The following is a 15,034-nucleotide window of genomic DNA, read 5'->3' as shown; positions in this document are numbered from 1 at the left end:
AGGAGTTCCTTCATAAAGTGACACGCATCTCCACTTCCAACTTCCATGTCTTTGATACACCCTGTCCTGTGTTTATTCCAAGTATAGTCAGCCCTCCCTATCTGCAGATTCTGATTCTACAGGTACAAGCAACTATGGATCAAAAATATTTTTAAAACAATAAAAACTATATGACAATGAAAAGTAATACAAATTTTAAAATCAATATAACAAGTATTTACATAGTATTTACATTGCCCTAGATGTTATAAGTAATCTAGAGATGATTTAGCATATACAGGAGCATAGATGCAAATACTCATACTATATCATTTTATGGGAGTTTTTAAAGGAAAATCCCTCATATAAGATGACATAGTATTTGCATATATCCTCTGTACATCCCTCCCTATACTTTTATTTATTAGTTTATTTTTGAGACAGTGTCTCACTTTGTCACCATTGGTAGAGCGCTGTGGCGTCATAGCTCACAGCAACCTCAAACTCCTGGGCTTAAGTAATTCTTTTGCCTCAGCCTCCCAAGTAGCTGGGACTGTAGGTACCTGCCACAATGCCTGGCTATTTTTAGAGATGAGGTCTTGGTCTGGCTCAGGCTGGTCTCGAACCTGTGAGCTCAGGCAATCCACCCACCTCAGCCTCCCAAGTGCTGAGATTACAGGAGTGAGCCACCGTGTCCAGCCCTTTCCCTATTCTTTTAGTTAGATTACTTATGATAGCTAATAAAATGTAAATGCCATGTAAATAGTTTTTATAATGTATGATTGTTCAGAGCATAATAACAAGAAAAGAAGTCTTACATGTTAAGTACAGAAGTAGCCATTCTTTCCCTGCCCCCCAAATGTTTATCAGTTGGTTGAATCTGCACATGTGGAACCTACGGATATGGAGGGCTGCAGCAATATGTGCGGGAAACACTGGCTTCTACATGTGTAGTATAGACACATTCCTTTTGCTCAAAATACTTTTTGGATTATAAGAAATTTCTTCTTTTTTAATTCTCATTCCACTGTGGTTAACTGGCTGTATCTAACTCTATTACTAACTAGTCTCTGAGTTGTGGAAGGCAAGTATGTAGTGTAAGACATTTTCTTATCCCAATGCCTAGTGCAATATATGTAGGACAGTCTGTAACTTTTTAATGTTATCTTTCAAATACAGTGCCCCCAAATTAACACAGAGATGAGTCTCTTTAGTATGGATTTTAATGGATCTATTCATTCATTTGAAAAGGATATCTCTTTCTACCACTATATTTCCAAATAATAGTCACTAACTTTAATAGAGCGCTTTCTGTGTGCCAGGAATGGTATTGAATATTTGAAATAAATTATCTCATTACTCATCAAACCAACCTTCTGGAACAGACAATATCATCTCCATTTTGTAGTTTAAGAAGCAGAAACTTAGAAAGTTTGACATTTATCCAAAGATCTGATGAAGTGGGAATTCAAATTTTGAACTCACAACTTTGTGACTCCAAAATCCAGAATGTTTTTGCCATCCAGTCCTGCCCTTGAAAATTTTCTAGAGTCTTATTTTACATTGAAAACCTCTAAGCTTGAAGTCAACTTAAATTAACCATGCCAGACTATGCCTTATTCTGTATTTGCATGACTAATTATCTAAATCTGTATGCTGGATTCTGCATTTATACTTATTAAAATCTATGGTGGTAGCATTGGTTTTTATTTCTATTATTCTTATTCTAATCACATTGTAAGCAAAGGAGATGAATTTCTTTTGATATGACTCAGCGTTAGAGGATGTGAGCTGCCACCTCTGAGTGACCACTAATTTTTTCCCCAAGTGGTGTCATATCATTTGCTCAATAATTCTTCCTGAAATTTATATCAAAGCAACTTAGAATATTTCTTCTTTTTATTTTAAAACCAGGGGAGAATGTCTCCATCTTTTCATTAATAAGATGTTTCTCCTTCTTCATGAAATTAAAGATAATGCAGCGCACTTGTTGCTACAAAATTTGTATACCTTTCATTAGACGTTAGGATTCCATTTTATGCCTTCCCAATGTTATGGTTTTTAGAGAATAGAATAACTTGTTCACGAGGCACCCAAGAAGTCAGGCTTTCATGTATGTAGGGAATTAAAATTAGGTGGTATAGGACAGCGCCTGTGGCTCAAAGGAATAGGGCGCTGGCCCCATATGCCAGAGGCCAGAGGTGGCAGGTTCAAATCCTGCCCTGGCCAAAAACTGCAAAAAAAAAAAAAAAAAATTAGGTGGTATGTGAATGGCTCTACTTTGAAAATTGCTTGTTAGTGGTCTGAAGCCCCTCGAAAACGTCATTATATAAAAGATGCAGAGACAGTTAAAACTCAAGTATTTTTTAATGAACATTCAAAGACATGTTTTTTTAACTCAATAATTTTAAAAATCACTAAAATTATGGTATTTCACAAAATGGAGCATCTAATTTCCTCCAATGAAATGAAATGTTGACAGGGCTTTACAGGTTTCAAATGTTATAATACTAAAACCATTCCATTCTAAAACAGAGTCTTTGGGCAAAAGGAATCCCAGATATATCACTATTAAAATATCTAAACAGAAACTTATTAAAGAAAACAAACTTAAAAGTTGTAGGTTCTAACTTGTAGAATATAGAGCCTCTAATTATTAGAGTAGATAAAGCTCTTGTAAAGTGTTTTATAATGTTCTTGTGCAAAGGAAAAGGCATAATGGATTTGATGATGTATTGGGGTCCATTTAGAAAACAAAAGCTACACAATACTTTAAAGTGAAAATGTGTAATATAAAGAATTATTCCAGGGAATTGGAGTCATGTGGGATTGCCTTGTAGGAGAGAAAGAGAAGCCCCAAAATACACGGGAATAGCACATACAGAGAGTGGCCACCACCTCTCCAGCTGAGATAGAGCACTACCCAAGGAAAGGCTACCCCTTCCCGGGGCTGAGATCCCCACCTCTTTGGAGAGAGAATGACCTTGGCTCACAGGATGGCAGAGAAATTCATGGAGATGTCACACTGGGGGGACTCACTAGAAGACCCCCCCCCTCTGGAGTGCTGAGAAGAGCACCCACAGGGCTGGGCCACACCTTGGAGACAGCTACAAGCTACCCTCAAGGGCTGCCTGAGAAGCCACTCAAAGCCAGGTGCTAGCTGGCGTCACTCCCCTATGAAACCACTGGAGGGGAGTGTGCCAGGACAAGCTATGTGTGGCCCCCACCTGCGGGCAGCCTGTTGGGATGCCACCTGAGGGGCTGTGCTAGGGGAAGCTGCCAGGGGGCCGCTTGCCATGTGGCACCAGTGCTGCTAAAAATAGCCGAAGGTTCTGTAGGAGACCCATGAGGTGAGCACACAAACTTGCAAAAGTGATCCCTTCCTTCTCCAGGGTCCCTCCAGCACCCTCTGCGGATAAAGCCTAAGACTGGACCAGGTGACAAGGGAGAAAGATTTGCAGAGTCCACTTCCATTATTGCAGGACTCCAAGCAAGGGTGGTTTTGGAGCTGAGAGATATGAAATTGATAATTGTCATAAATGGTATCTGGAAAAAAAAATCATCTTTGATAAAAAGACACACATTATCCATCTAGTGATGGATAATTACTCCATTTTCTCCTACTTTCTAGTCAGTCTTAGTTACTTTTTTTGAAAGGAAAATCACATTATATGCTCTAAGAATTTGTAAGACAGTTTGTTCTATCCTAGAGAAAGCAAACAATTATAAATCAGAGATCCAAGTATGAATTGTATAGATTAGTAAATGTGATCATAGTCTCATGATAAATGTTTGTGGAAATTGACTTGAATTACACAGTACTTCATTCTTAACTACTCTGTTTTGAAGATTTGTAGCTCTTTTCTTGTCAAATCCAATAAGAATGTTCAAAATTTCAAAGACGAAAGGATGATCATATCAAGAACTTGTCTCATTGAGCTGGGAATGTTTCTGGGCATTCGCTTATGATTTAAAAGCCATTAACATCAGACATATATATAGTACAAATCTTGATTTTAAGATATAAGATGATAGCTCTTTCCTCTTTCTGAAATAGTTTAAAACTTTATACTGACACTGGAGGATAATTCTGATGGTTATTGAGGACTATAATAACATCAGTTATTACCTACAAACTGTGTTTCTGGTGGTAAATGAAAGGCATTGCAAATTCCATCAGTACTAAGCATCAAACGAGGAAGGCAGGTGATAGAATTAGAATTGTCTGACGTACTTTATAAAATGCCAATTCTTTAGACATTTCCAGGATGGACTTAACAATACTGTGGGCATTCTGAGAGCAGGAACTGAGAATCTACATTTTGAACAGTCCCCCTAGCTGATTCACATTTTTACTGATGTTTGAGAGCCAGAAGTTAAGATGATGCTTTTCTCCCCCTCCCCTGCCCCCAGAGCAGTATTGGCTAGACAGGCATCCTCAAACTGCGGCCCGCGGGCCACATGAAGCAGTATGAATTGTATTTGTTCCCATTTTGTTTTTTACGTCAAAATAAAATATGTGCAGTGTGCATAGGAATTTGTTCATATTTCTTTTTTTAAACTATAGTCTGGCCCTCCAACGGTCTGAGGGACAGTGAATTGGCCCCCTGTTTAAAAAGTTTGAGGATGCCTGGGCTAGGATCATAGCAGTGCTGGCTGATCATAGGCCATGCTGCTGGCAGCTCCCAGGTAACTACTGATTTTGCATATGTCTGGTGTAGCTGGTAATAGCAGCCAACTTTGGTTGCCTTAACAGAGAAAAGATCATTGGAAGCAGATGGTGCTGTAAGAAATAACTTAAGAATTAGGGTTGAAGAGGAAGGAACCAGGGCATCTATAAGCATATGGACGGCAAGAGCTAACTGACAGTCAAAGCTGCATCAAGTCAGCTTCAATGCTTATTATATTTTTTCTTGACATTTGCTCATTCTTGATCTAGAGTGAAGAGTGCCCTCTAGGTGTATACAATGGAGAAGAAAACTTTCCAACAGGCTATTATCAGAAGTAAGGTAGAATGGATGTCTACCCTATATCTATTCTGATGTGTTACCAAAGTTATATACACAAGATAACTGTCAAAGAAACTAGCCAAGTATTTAAGAAGTATTTGTTTCATTGTCTTCTAAGAAAAATCCTGGGTTAACAAAATAACTTTCAATTTTTTTTTAATCCTTAGCCTGAATATGCCAATATTTGCTTTTGGTACATTCCACCAAGCCTCAGAGCGATGGAAGAAGGACCTGAGTTCTGGGAAAAACTTAATTTGGTAAGGAATAAGTAAATCGTTTTTTTTCTTTTTGATGAAACAGATCCAATGTGTCCATTGATTCTATAAAATTTCTATACTTCTTAGCACCTCTTGAATTCATCTAAAGAGGTGGTTCCCAGTACATTAAAAAGTAATGACATGCCATACAGTTGGAAACATTGTTTACATTTAACAAATTAACACACTTTACACATGCACACAAATTTCAAACAGTTGTGCTGTTTGCAAGATAATTATAGAATTTATTAGAAGTTCTGATTGACAGTGCACTTCAGAAAGTGCCATCTGGTTACTGGACGCAAGATTAAAGTTGTCTGATGAGTGACAACTTCTTTCAACTCTGCTCCTGCGTTTCTGTGACCGATGTCACCTGACATGGAAATAATGTTAAAAGTCTAACTCTGATACCCTTTGTGAATGTGAGACCTTCTGTCCTCTTCACCAACCAAGACTCTGCATCTTAAACCCAAGGGGATTTCATGATAAAAGAGAAAACAGATGTTACCAATGGGTTTCAGCTGATCTTAGAATAAAATGTCCTTAGAAGTGTCTTCACACACAGCTGTTGAGGACTGATTATCCAGAGTAAGAAGCCCCATGCTCCAGGGACTGCTTGTGTGTTGGTTACACCTCACCTAGGACAGCCCAGCTGTTTATAATCCTGAGCACAATCCAGATTTCCAAGAACTATGGAGTCTCATGAGTCACATGGCTTGATCCCATTCCCCCGCTATATGAATATAATATAATATTGAACATGAACCCAAGCAGTTCCCCTGAGGATTATATGGCAGGAACGTGTAGAGTGCAAGTTCTCTCTTGGATTCCCATCCAAGCTAGGCAATCTCCTACCCGTGGCATCTTCCTTCTCAAGTGCAGCTGACTTTGTGACCCTTAGCTCTGACTTGTAAAGCCTGCCCTACCATCAGTGAGGAAACAATGGTTCTTTTAACAGCTTTCATGGTCCATAGATCGTCTCCTTACCCTTTAGAAGACAGAAATAGCTTCCAATCAGGCAAGCAACCAACATTTACTGAGTACTCACTGTGCACTGGAGGTACAAGCAACACAAGGACTTGGTCCCTGCCCTCAGGAGGCTCACTCCCCTGGAGACAAGGAATCAGGAGTCAAGGGGACCAGCAGTGTGTGATACCGGAGCCAGGTTTTGAACAGTAAGGAGCTGCTGGCCAGAGGACTGTTGCAAAGAAGTGGATTCGAGAAAGAATCACAGTGTGAAGCTGAAGAGGGGAGAGTTGACTCGAAGTATGCAGTGATGCGAAGGGGCAGTGGTGGGAGGTGAGATGAGAGTGACAGCCATGGGGAGGGTCATGGGGCCTTGTCATCCATGCCAAACAGCTCAGAATTGTTGCCAATATCTAACTAAGAGGAGCATGGCCTCTTATCTAACTAAGAGAGCAGAGCATGGCCTCTAAGCTAAGCCCATTGATAGCTTCCTCTGGCCCCCGGTCCTTTTAGCCTCGGGTCATTTTAGGTTTATTCAATAAACCTCTTGCACTGTAACATAACAGATGACCAATATATAAATAGTCTCCCTCTTATCAAATCAGAAACCAGGGAGCAAAGATGAGGAAAGATGAATGGCGTCAAGTGCACCCTTGTCCAGACAAACCTTTCATCACCCATTTCAGGCAGTTCACGTAGACCTTTGGGTCTATGTTGGATTTTTGTCACACAACACAAATAGCAAAGTGCTCAGGAATGCATTCCAGATGGTAAATAACCCGTAAAAAGAAGCAGGAACTGGACAATGATGAGGTTTGGAGGAACATTTTTCACTGATGGAATTTAATTGACTTTTTTTGGTTGGGTAGGGAAAGAAATTATTTCAGGTTGAGAAAGATATGGTTGCTATTTTTCTTCTTATATAAGATATCCTTTTTTTTTTTTTTGCAGTTTTTGGCTGGGGCTGGGTTTGAACCCACCACCTCCAGCATATGGGGCCAGCGCCCTACTCCTTTGAGCCACAGGCACCGCCCGACATCCCTTTTTGTTGAGAAAAGCCACCACGAATGTGATATTTGTATACTGACTCAATTCCGTGGCATAGACAGGGATCATGATAACTGGGCAGTCTCATTATTTGGGGGGATATTTTTGCCTTACTTTTTGTTCACTTTTTATTCTCAGAACATTTGAAATTATAGATGGATATATATTATATGTATATAATCTAAATTCAGATAATACAGACTATAATATTCTTTTCATTTTAACTGAAAAATTGAACATGAATTGGGACACTTTCTTTTGTCTTCAATATTTGCAAACATTGATTCTCTTAATGGTTAATATCCATGGCTCCCTATCCCTTCATTTTGGATTATTTTTGGCCATTTAAAACTATGGTTCCCCTTGCTTGATCTAGTATCATACAACTTTAATCATTCTGTTTGCTTCTGATTAGTAAACATGTATGCTGCAGACAAACCGTAATTGGTCCTGAGGTTCTTAGTTTCCTGTGATTCTGTGTGTGTATGGGGGGTGGTGGTGTATGTGTGAATTGGCAAGTGGGGGAGGGAGCCATGTACATGTATATTTGTGCAGTTTTATACACCTGGAGTGTACTTAAAGCACACTAGAGATTTATTTCAGGGTTTATGTTGGACAGAAAATTGCCAACAAATAAATACACCAAATAAGGCTTTGCCCCTCTGATTCAGACTAGCGTCAGGTTGAACTGTCAGATTTCCGAATCAGTGCTGTGATGATTCTTCCTTTGGTGGCAGAAGGGGAGAGGGATTATTGGGTAATGAATCTGAGTGCTGGAGGATGTGAGTGTGCTGGCTAGCATGTGTGCACATGTATGAGACTGCTTTTGAAGACACCATCACTCTGTGGCCTAACAACACGGTGACACTCTCTTAGCAAGACTCTGCTCAACCAGTGAATCCCAGGGACTTCTCTTGTAAAGATGTCCTTTGTAAAACGCTCCCCTGTTGGATTCTTTCAGCCATTACGGCATCCTAGATCTTCCAGCCTAGATTATATTTGCCTTTTCCATGGTCTCTTTGCCTCCTGCTTCTCCTCTTCCAGTTGCTTTTCTTGGCGCTCTGCACCTTCATACCACCAGCTCTGCCTCATTCTGCCACTCCTCTGCTGAAAGCCACTACAGTGGCAAATTTCAACCTTGTCAGACCCCATGATCACTGTTTATAATAGATATTATAGAATAATTAGAATACTCAAGTGAATAGTTTATCCTTTACTCTCCCAAAATGAAACCAGTAGAAAATAGGACCTATCCTATACACACAATCTCATAAAAGGCAACACAAGGGCTTAACATGTACTATGAAGGAGAAATTAGTTTATAATAAAAACACATGTTTCATTATAAAAATTCCTGGGCATAACAATCTTGAAAGACATGAAGCAGTGATAAGATTCTTGGTCAGACTCTTAGAAATACAGAGAATGTGAACCATATATAAATGCAGACTATTGGAAGGAGGTGACGTCCGTGACTGGGACAACAGGAACGGTGAGAAATGAGTGATGCAATTTTTAAAAGTGGTGTACAATTTTTGGTAATGCTCTAAAGAAAATAGTTTCCCCAGCTTTACATGGTAGTAGATAATTTCATGTTTATTAAAAATGGGCTCCCAGCATTTGGCATTGCTATGTAAAACAGAGTTAGGTTCTGGGCGTGAATAACCACAAACAGGCTTTTTACCCCATACATTTCCGCTAGGACATCTGAAACCTGTGCAGGACACAGGACCAACCTTCACTGCTCAGAACTGCTTTGCCATTGCAGGTGGTGGGCACCTCTGGTCCCCACCGACTGCCAGTAGTGACCTCCTCAAGTCATGAAAACATCTGCCCACATTTCCAAAATATTCTCTTGTATGTAGAAGCATTCCCCTGGAGAACCACTGGCCTGCAGCATAAAATCTATGCTTGTCTATCTGGCGTCCAAAGCTCCCCATGTCTGATGCGAAGGCACTTTTCTGGCTTAGTCTATTGTGACTTGCAGTGTTAAGAGCCCTGTGTGGAGTATTCACAGTTCCCTGCTACTTAGGAAACATGTTAGACACCAGGTAATGGACACCTTTCACTAATCAAATTGGAATAATCACTGTTGCTTTTAAAGTTGATGCCTAGGGATGGTGAGTGTATCGGAGGATTCCTAAAGCTGCTTATGGGCACAGAAATTTACATTTTTCTGAAGTGCACCTCAGAAAACATACCAAATATCTGAATTTTACATTATTTGCTTCCAGCAATTCTACTTCTAAAAAAATGTATGCTTTAGAAATAGTTGTAGAATTATGGGGAGAGAAAAACTACTCAGAATTTCACAGTCATTATGTAAAACAGCAACAATTTTAGAATAAATTAAATATTCAAATGTAAGGAATTGGTTAAATTTTATGTATATAAACTATTTACAAATTTATAGTGTGCAGACAATGAAAATTTCTGTTCCAGAATAGCATGTTTATTATTAATTCTTAAAAATGGCCACTAGAGTATGATACCAATTTTGAAAAATTATGTTTCTACATGCAGAAGCTTAGATACTTATAAAATAATGTGTATATACTTACATAAGGGGCAGATAATTAAAGATGATTTTTCTTTTATATTTATTTACAGTTTATTAGGTTTGTACAATAAATATATATTGCTTCTGTGAAAATAACACCAACTCTAATAAATCATATAAATATAATAAAATAATAAAAAAATAGAGTTAACTGACACTGTGCAACTATAGATAACCTTGAGTGCTTATCTAGACAGAGGATCATCCGGGTTTTAACTGTGTACTTCTAACAGGTTTTCAAAAATGAAACATTCACCTCAATACCATCGGGGAGGTTTTCTTTGTTTTTAAAGTAGCCAGGAGCATTACTTTATAAATATACAATGCACATTCAAAAATGCACATGGTAAATTTTGAAGGGTGAATTTTAAATTTTTAAATATTAAGACATGTTTTAATCTTTTTGTACCACTCTTTGGAGACTATGATTATACAATATTCAATTAATTAGTTTGCAGACTATTTTCTCTTATGACATGTTCCCAGATATGGCATATAAATTGTCAACTCCTCCCATCTCTCTCTCTCTCTCTTCCCTTCCTCTCTCTCTCTCCTTGCTAAAATATTCACAGTACCTGCACTGGTTTTAAATTTAGAAGCGTTGTTTCTGGTGGTCATAGTGAGAGCTTCAACAGGCTTCCTGGTTTTCCCTGAAAGCTTCCAGCCTTGTGTAGAATTACACTTTGCTTTCTAAAGCAACTATCTGAAGTAAGTTCACGTGTGTTTGTTTCTTCTGAAGCTGCTCCACAGTGATCAGATATTGAGAACAAGAAAGCCAGGAATAGAAGGCAAAGATAAACCCGGAAACATAAGACCCAGGTCATGGAACTGAAAATGTCACTGGCTCGTTTGCCCAATCATTTCTAAATGTTCTGATGTAGATTTCCTCTTTTGTCCCGTATTTCATAAATGATTTCACATCATGCCACATTTACATTCTTAAAAGTAATTATCAAGCTGTCTTTTTGCACTCAGGCATGGTCATTTCAGCTTTTGAAAATTTGCTGAACTGCAGATTTGCGACTAATGTTATTTATAACTTTCTCCTCAGAAGTAGAGGAGGGATAAATCTCTTAGAATCTATTTGTTGGGCTTTTTGTTTTATTGCTCATCTGGTGATATGACTTGATATGATATCCCAGATATGTTTAGAAAGAATTTAGTGTTCTGGCTGACAGGTGTCTGAGTAACAGCCCTTGAAGATGAGACTGGATGATCTGGGTAGGGTAATGGGATCCTGGGGAAGCATCACAGTGAACAAACCAGACCAGGCCGCTCCTTGAGATTTGAAGCAGGGTTTCAGTGTCCCTTGCTTCGCCTCCCTGATTTCCTGAATGCTCTTTTTCATGTCTAACATCTGGACTCACTTATAGCCATTCTAACAGCAGTTTTGTATAGAACATCTTCTGGCTTTTTAGGAGGGGGAGTGTGTCCGTGTGTGTCTGCACATCCGTGTGCATCAGCTCATACAAATATTGGGAGCTTCTATTTTTGAGAATTCTAATTCTGATTTTCTTTTGATCACCATCCATGACATTAATATATCCAATCACTCATTTTTGAGTTACGAATTTAAAATACCTGTTTCTTTAAAGGTGCAGCAGGTTTTTTAAAAAAATCATTAGATTCTTTTTTAACCGTCTCCTACAGAATCTATAATATAATTAGTAACAGGAAACAGGATTTTTCCTGCTTCCTAGTAGATATCACTCATTTTTGAGCTTTACTTTCTTTAAAATTTTTATTTAAAGGAGCCTAATGTAGAAGTGCCTTTTCTAGAAAGTATTTCTAAATGTGACTTGAGAGGCCTCCCCCCCCATTCTGCTAGTGGTTGGATGAAGATTTCAAAAATGCTTAGCTAATGAATTTCCAATATTTTGTATGTTCTCTTCCCAAATGATTCAGACCTGGGATAAAATTTTCTTTTAAGACAGTATTCTCTCAGGTAGAGATATAATTACATACAATTTGTCAGACTTTCTAGTTGTAATTAGCTTTGTTCTTGAGTCATTCTGCAATTAAGGGTCAAAGAGCCACTTAGGGACTTGCAATGTGAGTATGTCCTTGTTCAGAAATCAGCTGAAGATGCTGGAGTCCTGTGGCTGAGGGGCAGGGGGTGCCCTGAATGTTTTACCATTTTGATGTTTATCTCTCTTCTCAAGTTATTCAGTCATCTTTCAAAATAACCATACTCCATTAGATTTATAAAATTTCAACCAACAAAAGGGTCCAACAAAATTCTTGTTGGATGTGTATATATAATAAGGAAGGTCACAGTTTTCCTTCATATTTAATAGCACCTTTCAATACATAGACAAAATAAAATTTTAAAGTGTTGTTATTAATTACTTTACTTATTTACTCACTTATCTTGTTTTTGATCTTTAAACATTTTCAAACTCACAAAGAGGAATTTTTCATGGATAGTAACTCCAAGTCCCTGGGAAAGCCAGACTAGTACAGATGTCCTTATAAAAAAAAAATTGTTTCTTTCTTTGTTTTTTTCTGAGTTTAACAATGTCCTCTCTTAATGCTGTTGGACTGTTCTAATTTACTGGAGAAGAAGTTCTGAATTTCCCCTATCTGGTAAAAATTAAAATGCAGCACAATGAAGCTGGTACGTCTGCAGGCTGAGGCTGAACTCAAGGACCTGAGATCAGGGTAAGACCAGTCTTTGAAAAGGAATTTCCAGTTCCTGCAGCTCACTCACAGCAGCAAACACTTGTTCAATTGTGACAGCCTAATCCATCAGACACCCTTGGTGATAGTCCTGGAAAATGAGGCCAGGGCACGCAGGTAAACCTGCATTTCACAAACATCTTATTGTGGTTGGGTCTGTGATTCTGAACACATGCCCGAGGCACGAGTGTACTCCACTCTGTGTGGGGTCCGCGAACCCTCTCAATAACATTCACATGTGAGCCACAGTTATCCATTAAATCAGCCCAATTTCTTTAGCCTCTGCTCACATAAAGGCCAACTAAAATAATTCTTAATTTCCCAATATGTTAAGGTAAGTATTGAGGAAAGGCAAACGCTTAATTAATGCTTATGAACCACTTACCACTGTGTTTCTGAGTATAATCTTATGTAATTTACTCGGTCAGGGAATGCAAATCCAAATACCTATAGAAGTTAGTAAGTAGCAGATATGAGAGAAGTAGACTGGGCGTAACACAACAGGGAGTGGTGGGGACCATGGTAAACTGGAAAGCACTGGCCCCAGCTAAAGGGAGCAGCCTCTGCGCAGCTCCTAATGAACACTGCCCGGTAGGAATTCAGGTCTGCGTTGCCTGGGCTGCTGCTTATTTAAGAGAAGCCGGATATGCAGGTGCTTATGTGAATTGTCCTTTGTTTTTGATGTTTTCAAAACTGGCAAATGATTGAAAAACTTGTAACATACACTCCTCAGGGGGATCTGGCCTTCAGGCATCTAGTTTGCAATTCTTACCTAAATCCATCTATCCTTGATCACCTGTGTCTGTGTGTCACTGGGAGCTCCTGGAGATGGGAGTGTGCCCCGTCTTTGTCTTTGCTCCTCCATGGCAGAGCGGTCATCCCTGGCCCATCAGCAACTTTGAGGGACGCTGGAGCACTGTGCTATCTACCAGAAAAGGAAAACTCATGCTATCAGATCTGTAAAACCACGTGATGTAAGGGCTATATATGCAGAGAGGTAAACACAGGGGAGAGAGGAAAAATTTATCTCAAGCCAAAGGAGGAGTGCAGGAGTGAAATCACACTCAGCTTCCCTGCCTTGGGTGCCCTAGGGTATGAGAGTGTGTGTGTGTGTGTGTGTGCACGTGTGCGCGTATTCCAGACATGGGAACTTCTGCCCATATTCCTACAGGTAAGGTCACACACATCACAGTCACCGTGTACCAAGAAATCATGTTGGGTCAGATCATAAGTAGGGACAAGGATGGACCAAGGACCTGAAAATTGCCATTAGCTTAGACCCCACATTACCTCAGGACCTGGGGCTGTGTGAACTGTAATAATGACTGAGACTGACTTTCAACCTGGTCTACTAGGAAGGTGGCTGGAGGTTGGATTTAATTTTATTTAAAGAAAAGTACAGTGCTGTGATATTTCATGCACACCTGAGCTTATGGAGCAAAATTCATACCCACAACACAACCATTAAGGAAACTGTTCTGGACTCAATGCAGTATTTCTTGTTGCAAAGCAAAGAATGGACCCTGTGCTAGAAGAAAAAAGGATTTCTTTTTTTTTTTTTCTTCGTATCTTTGAAGTTTCTTTGCCAGTACCAAACCTGCCCCCTGGTGGCACCTTTGCTCATTTTTCCTGTCATAGCTTGGGAACGACACACTAAATGCTGACTGAACAAAAGCTGTTAAAGGTCATAGAATTACAGCATCACAGGTGTCAGGAATGCACGATTCTGCCAGGTTAAGAAAGGCTCGCCTGAATAAGAAAGTCTAGAGGATCATATTGTTCTTTCTCTTCACTTCAAACATGTTTCTGTTTCTCTTTCTTCATCTTCACTTCAGAGACAGTCACTCACGTGTCTTGTCTGCACAGCAAACTTCTCTCCGTTTGCTTTTGAGGCTCCTTTTCTGCCTGGGACATCATTCCACCTGCAACCTCACCAATCCCTCCTTTCTCCTCCCTTCCCAGGATCTCCTCTCCGCTCTGCTCTTTTATCTCTCTCTCCTTCTAAAATTTTCATTCAATTAAAGGGGGCCAAATACTAGAGGGAAAGAGAATGGCCAGGCTTTGACAAAGGAAAAAATGACATTATTTTCTTTTACTATTGTTTTTCCCTCAAGCTACTTCAGTGTCTCTTTCTCCATCTCTTTGGAATAAACTCTTGAAAATAAAAGATTAAAGTATCTCGCCCTGTATAATAAACAGTCCATGTTATAGTTTGTAAAACCATTCACTCATAATTCTGGGGGGGTGTTGTTTCCAGTATTTTGGCATTGTAAACAACCACGGCTGAATGTTGTCTTGCTCACATTTGCTTCTGTTATTTTCAGAAGATAAAGCGTTCAAAATGTAAGTGCTGATTATTAAAAATCAATGCAACTTTTGAGTTTGATTAGCTATATATTACTAAATTTTAAGAAGTTTGTATTCATTTACAATGTGATCAGTAAGAAATGAGTGCATAGGGTTCCATCTAACTGTGGCAGCACTGGGAGAAATTTCACTCAAGCCAAAGGAGGGGTGTAGAATCAGTTAGAAAGGTA

The 15,034-nt window shown here is 39.2% G+C and overlaps 1 protein-coding gene across 2 annotated transcripts in view; it reads left to right on the top strand.

The window, feature by feature from the left end:
* The window catches only part of GADL1 (glutamate decarboxylase like 1), a 188,321-nt gene that overhangs the window by 122,592 nt on the left and 50,695 nt on the right, over positions 1-15,034 (top strand). For both annotated transcript variants that reach the window (XM_053598935.1, XM_053598934.1), the window contains exon 14: positions 5,156-5,245. In XM_053598935.1, the coding sequence (XP_053454910.1) occupies positions 5,156-5,245 (90 nt within the window). The remainder of the gene's footprint in view (positions 1-5,155; positions 5,246-15,034) is intronic.

This window comes from Nycticebus coucang, chromosome 8 (assembly GCF_027406575.1).
Source record: "Nycticebus coucang isolate mNycCou1 chromosome 8, mNycCou1.pri, whole genome shotgun sequence".
Taxonomy (NCBI): domain Eukaryota; kingdom Metazoa; phylum Chordata; class Mammalia; order Primates; family Lorisidae; genus Nycticebus; species Nycticebus coucang.
The sequence above is the reverse complement of the archived record's forward strand: the minus strand, read 5'-3'. Positions and strand labels throughout refer to the sequence as shown.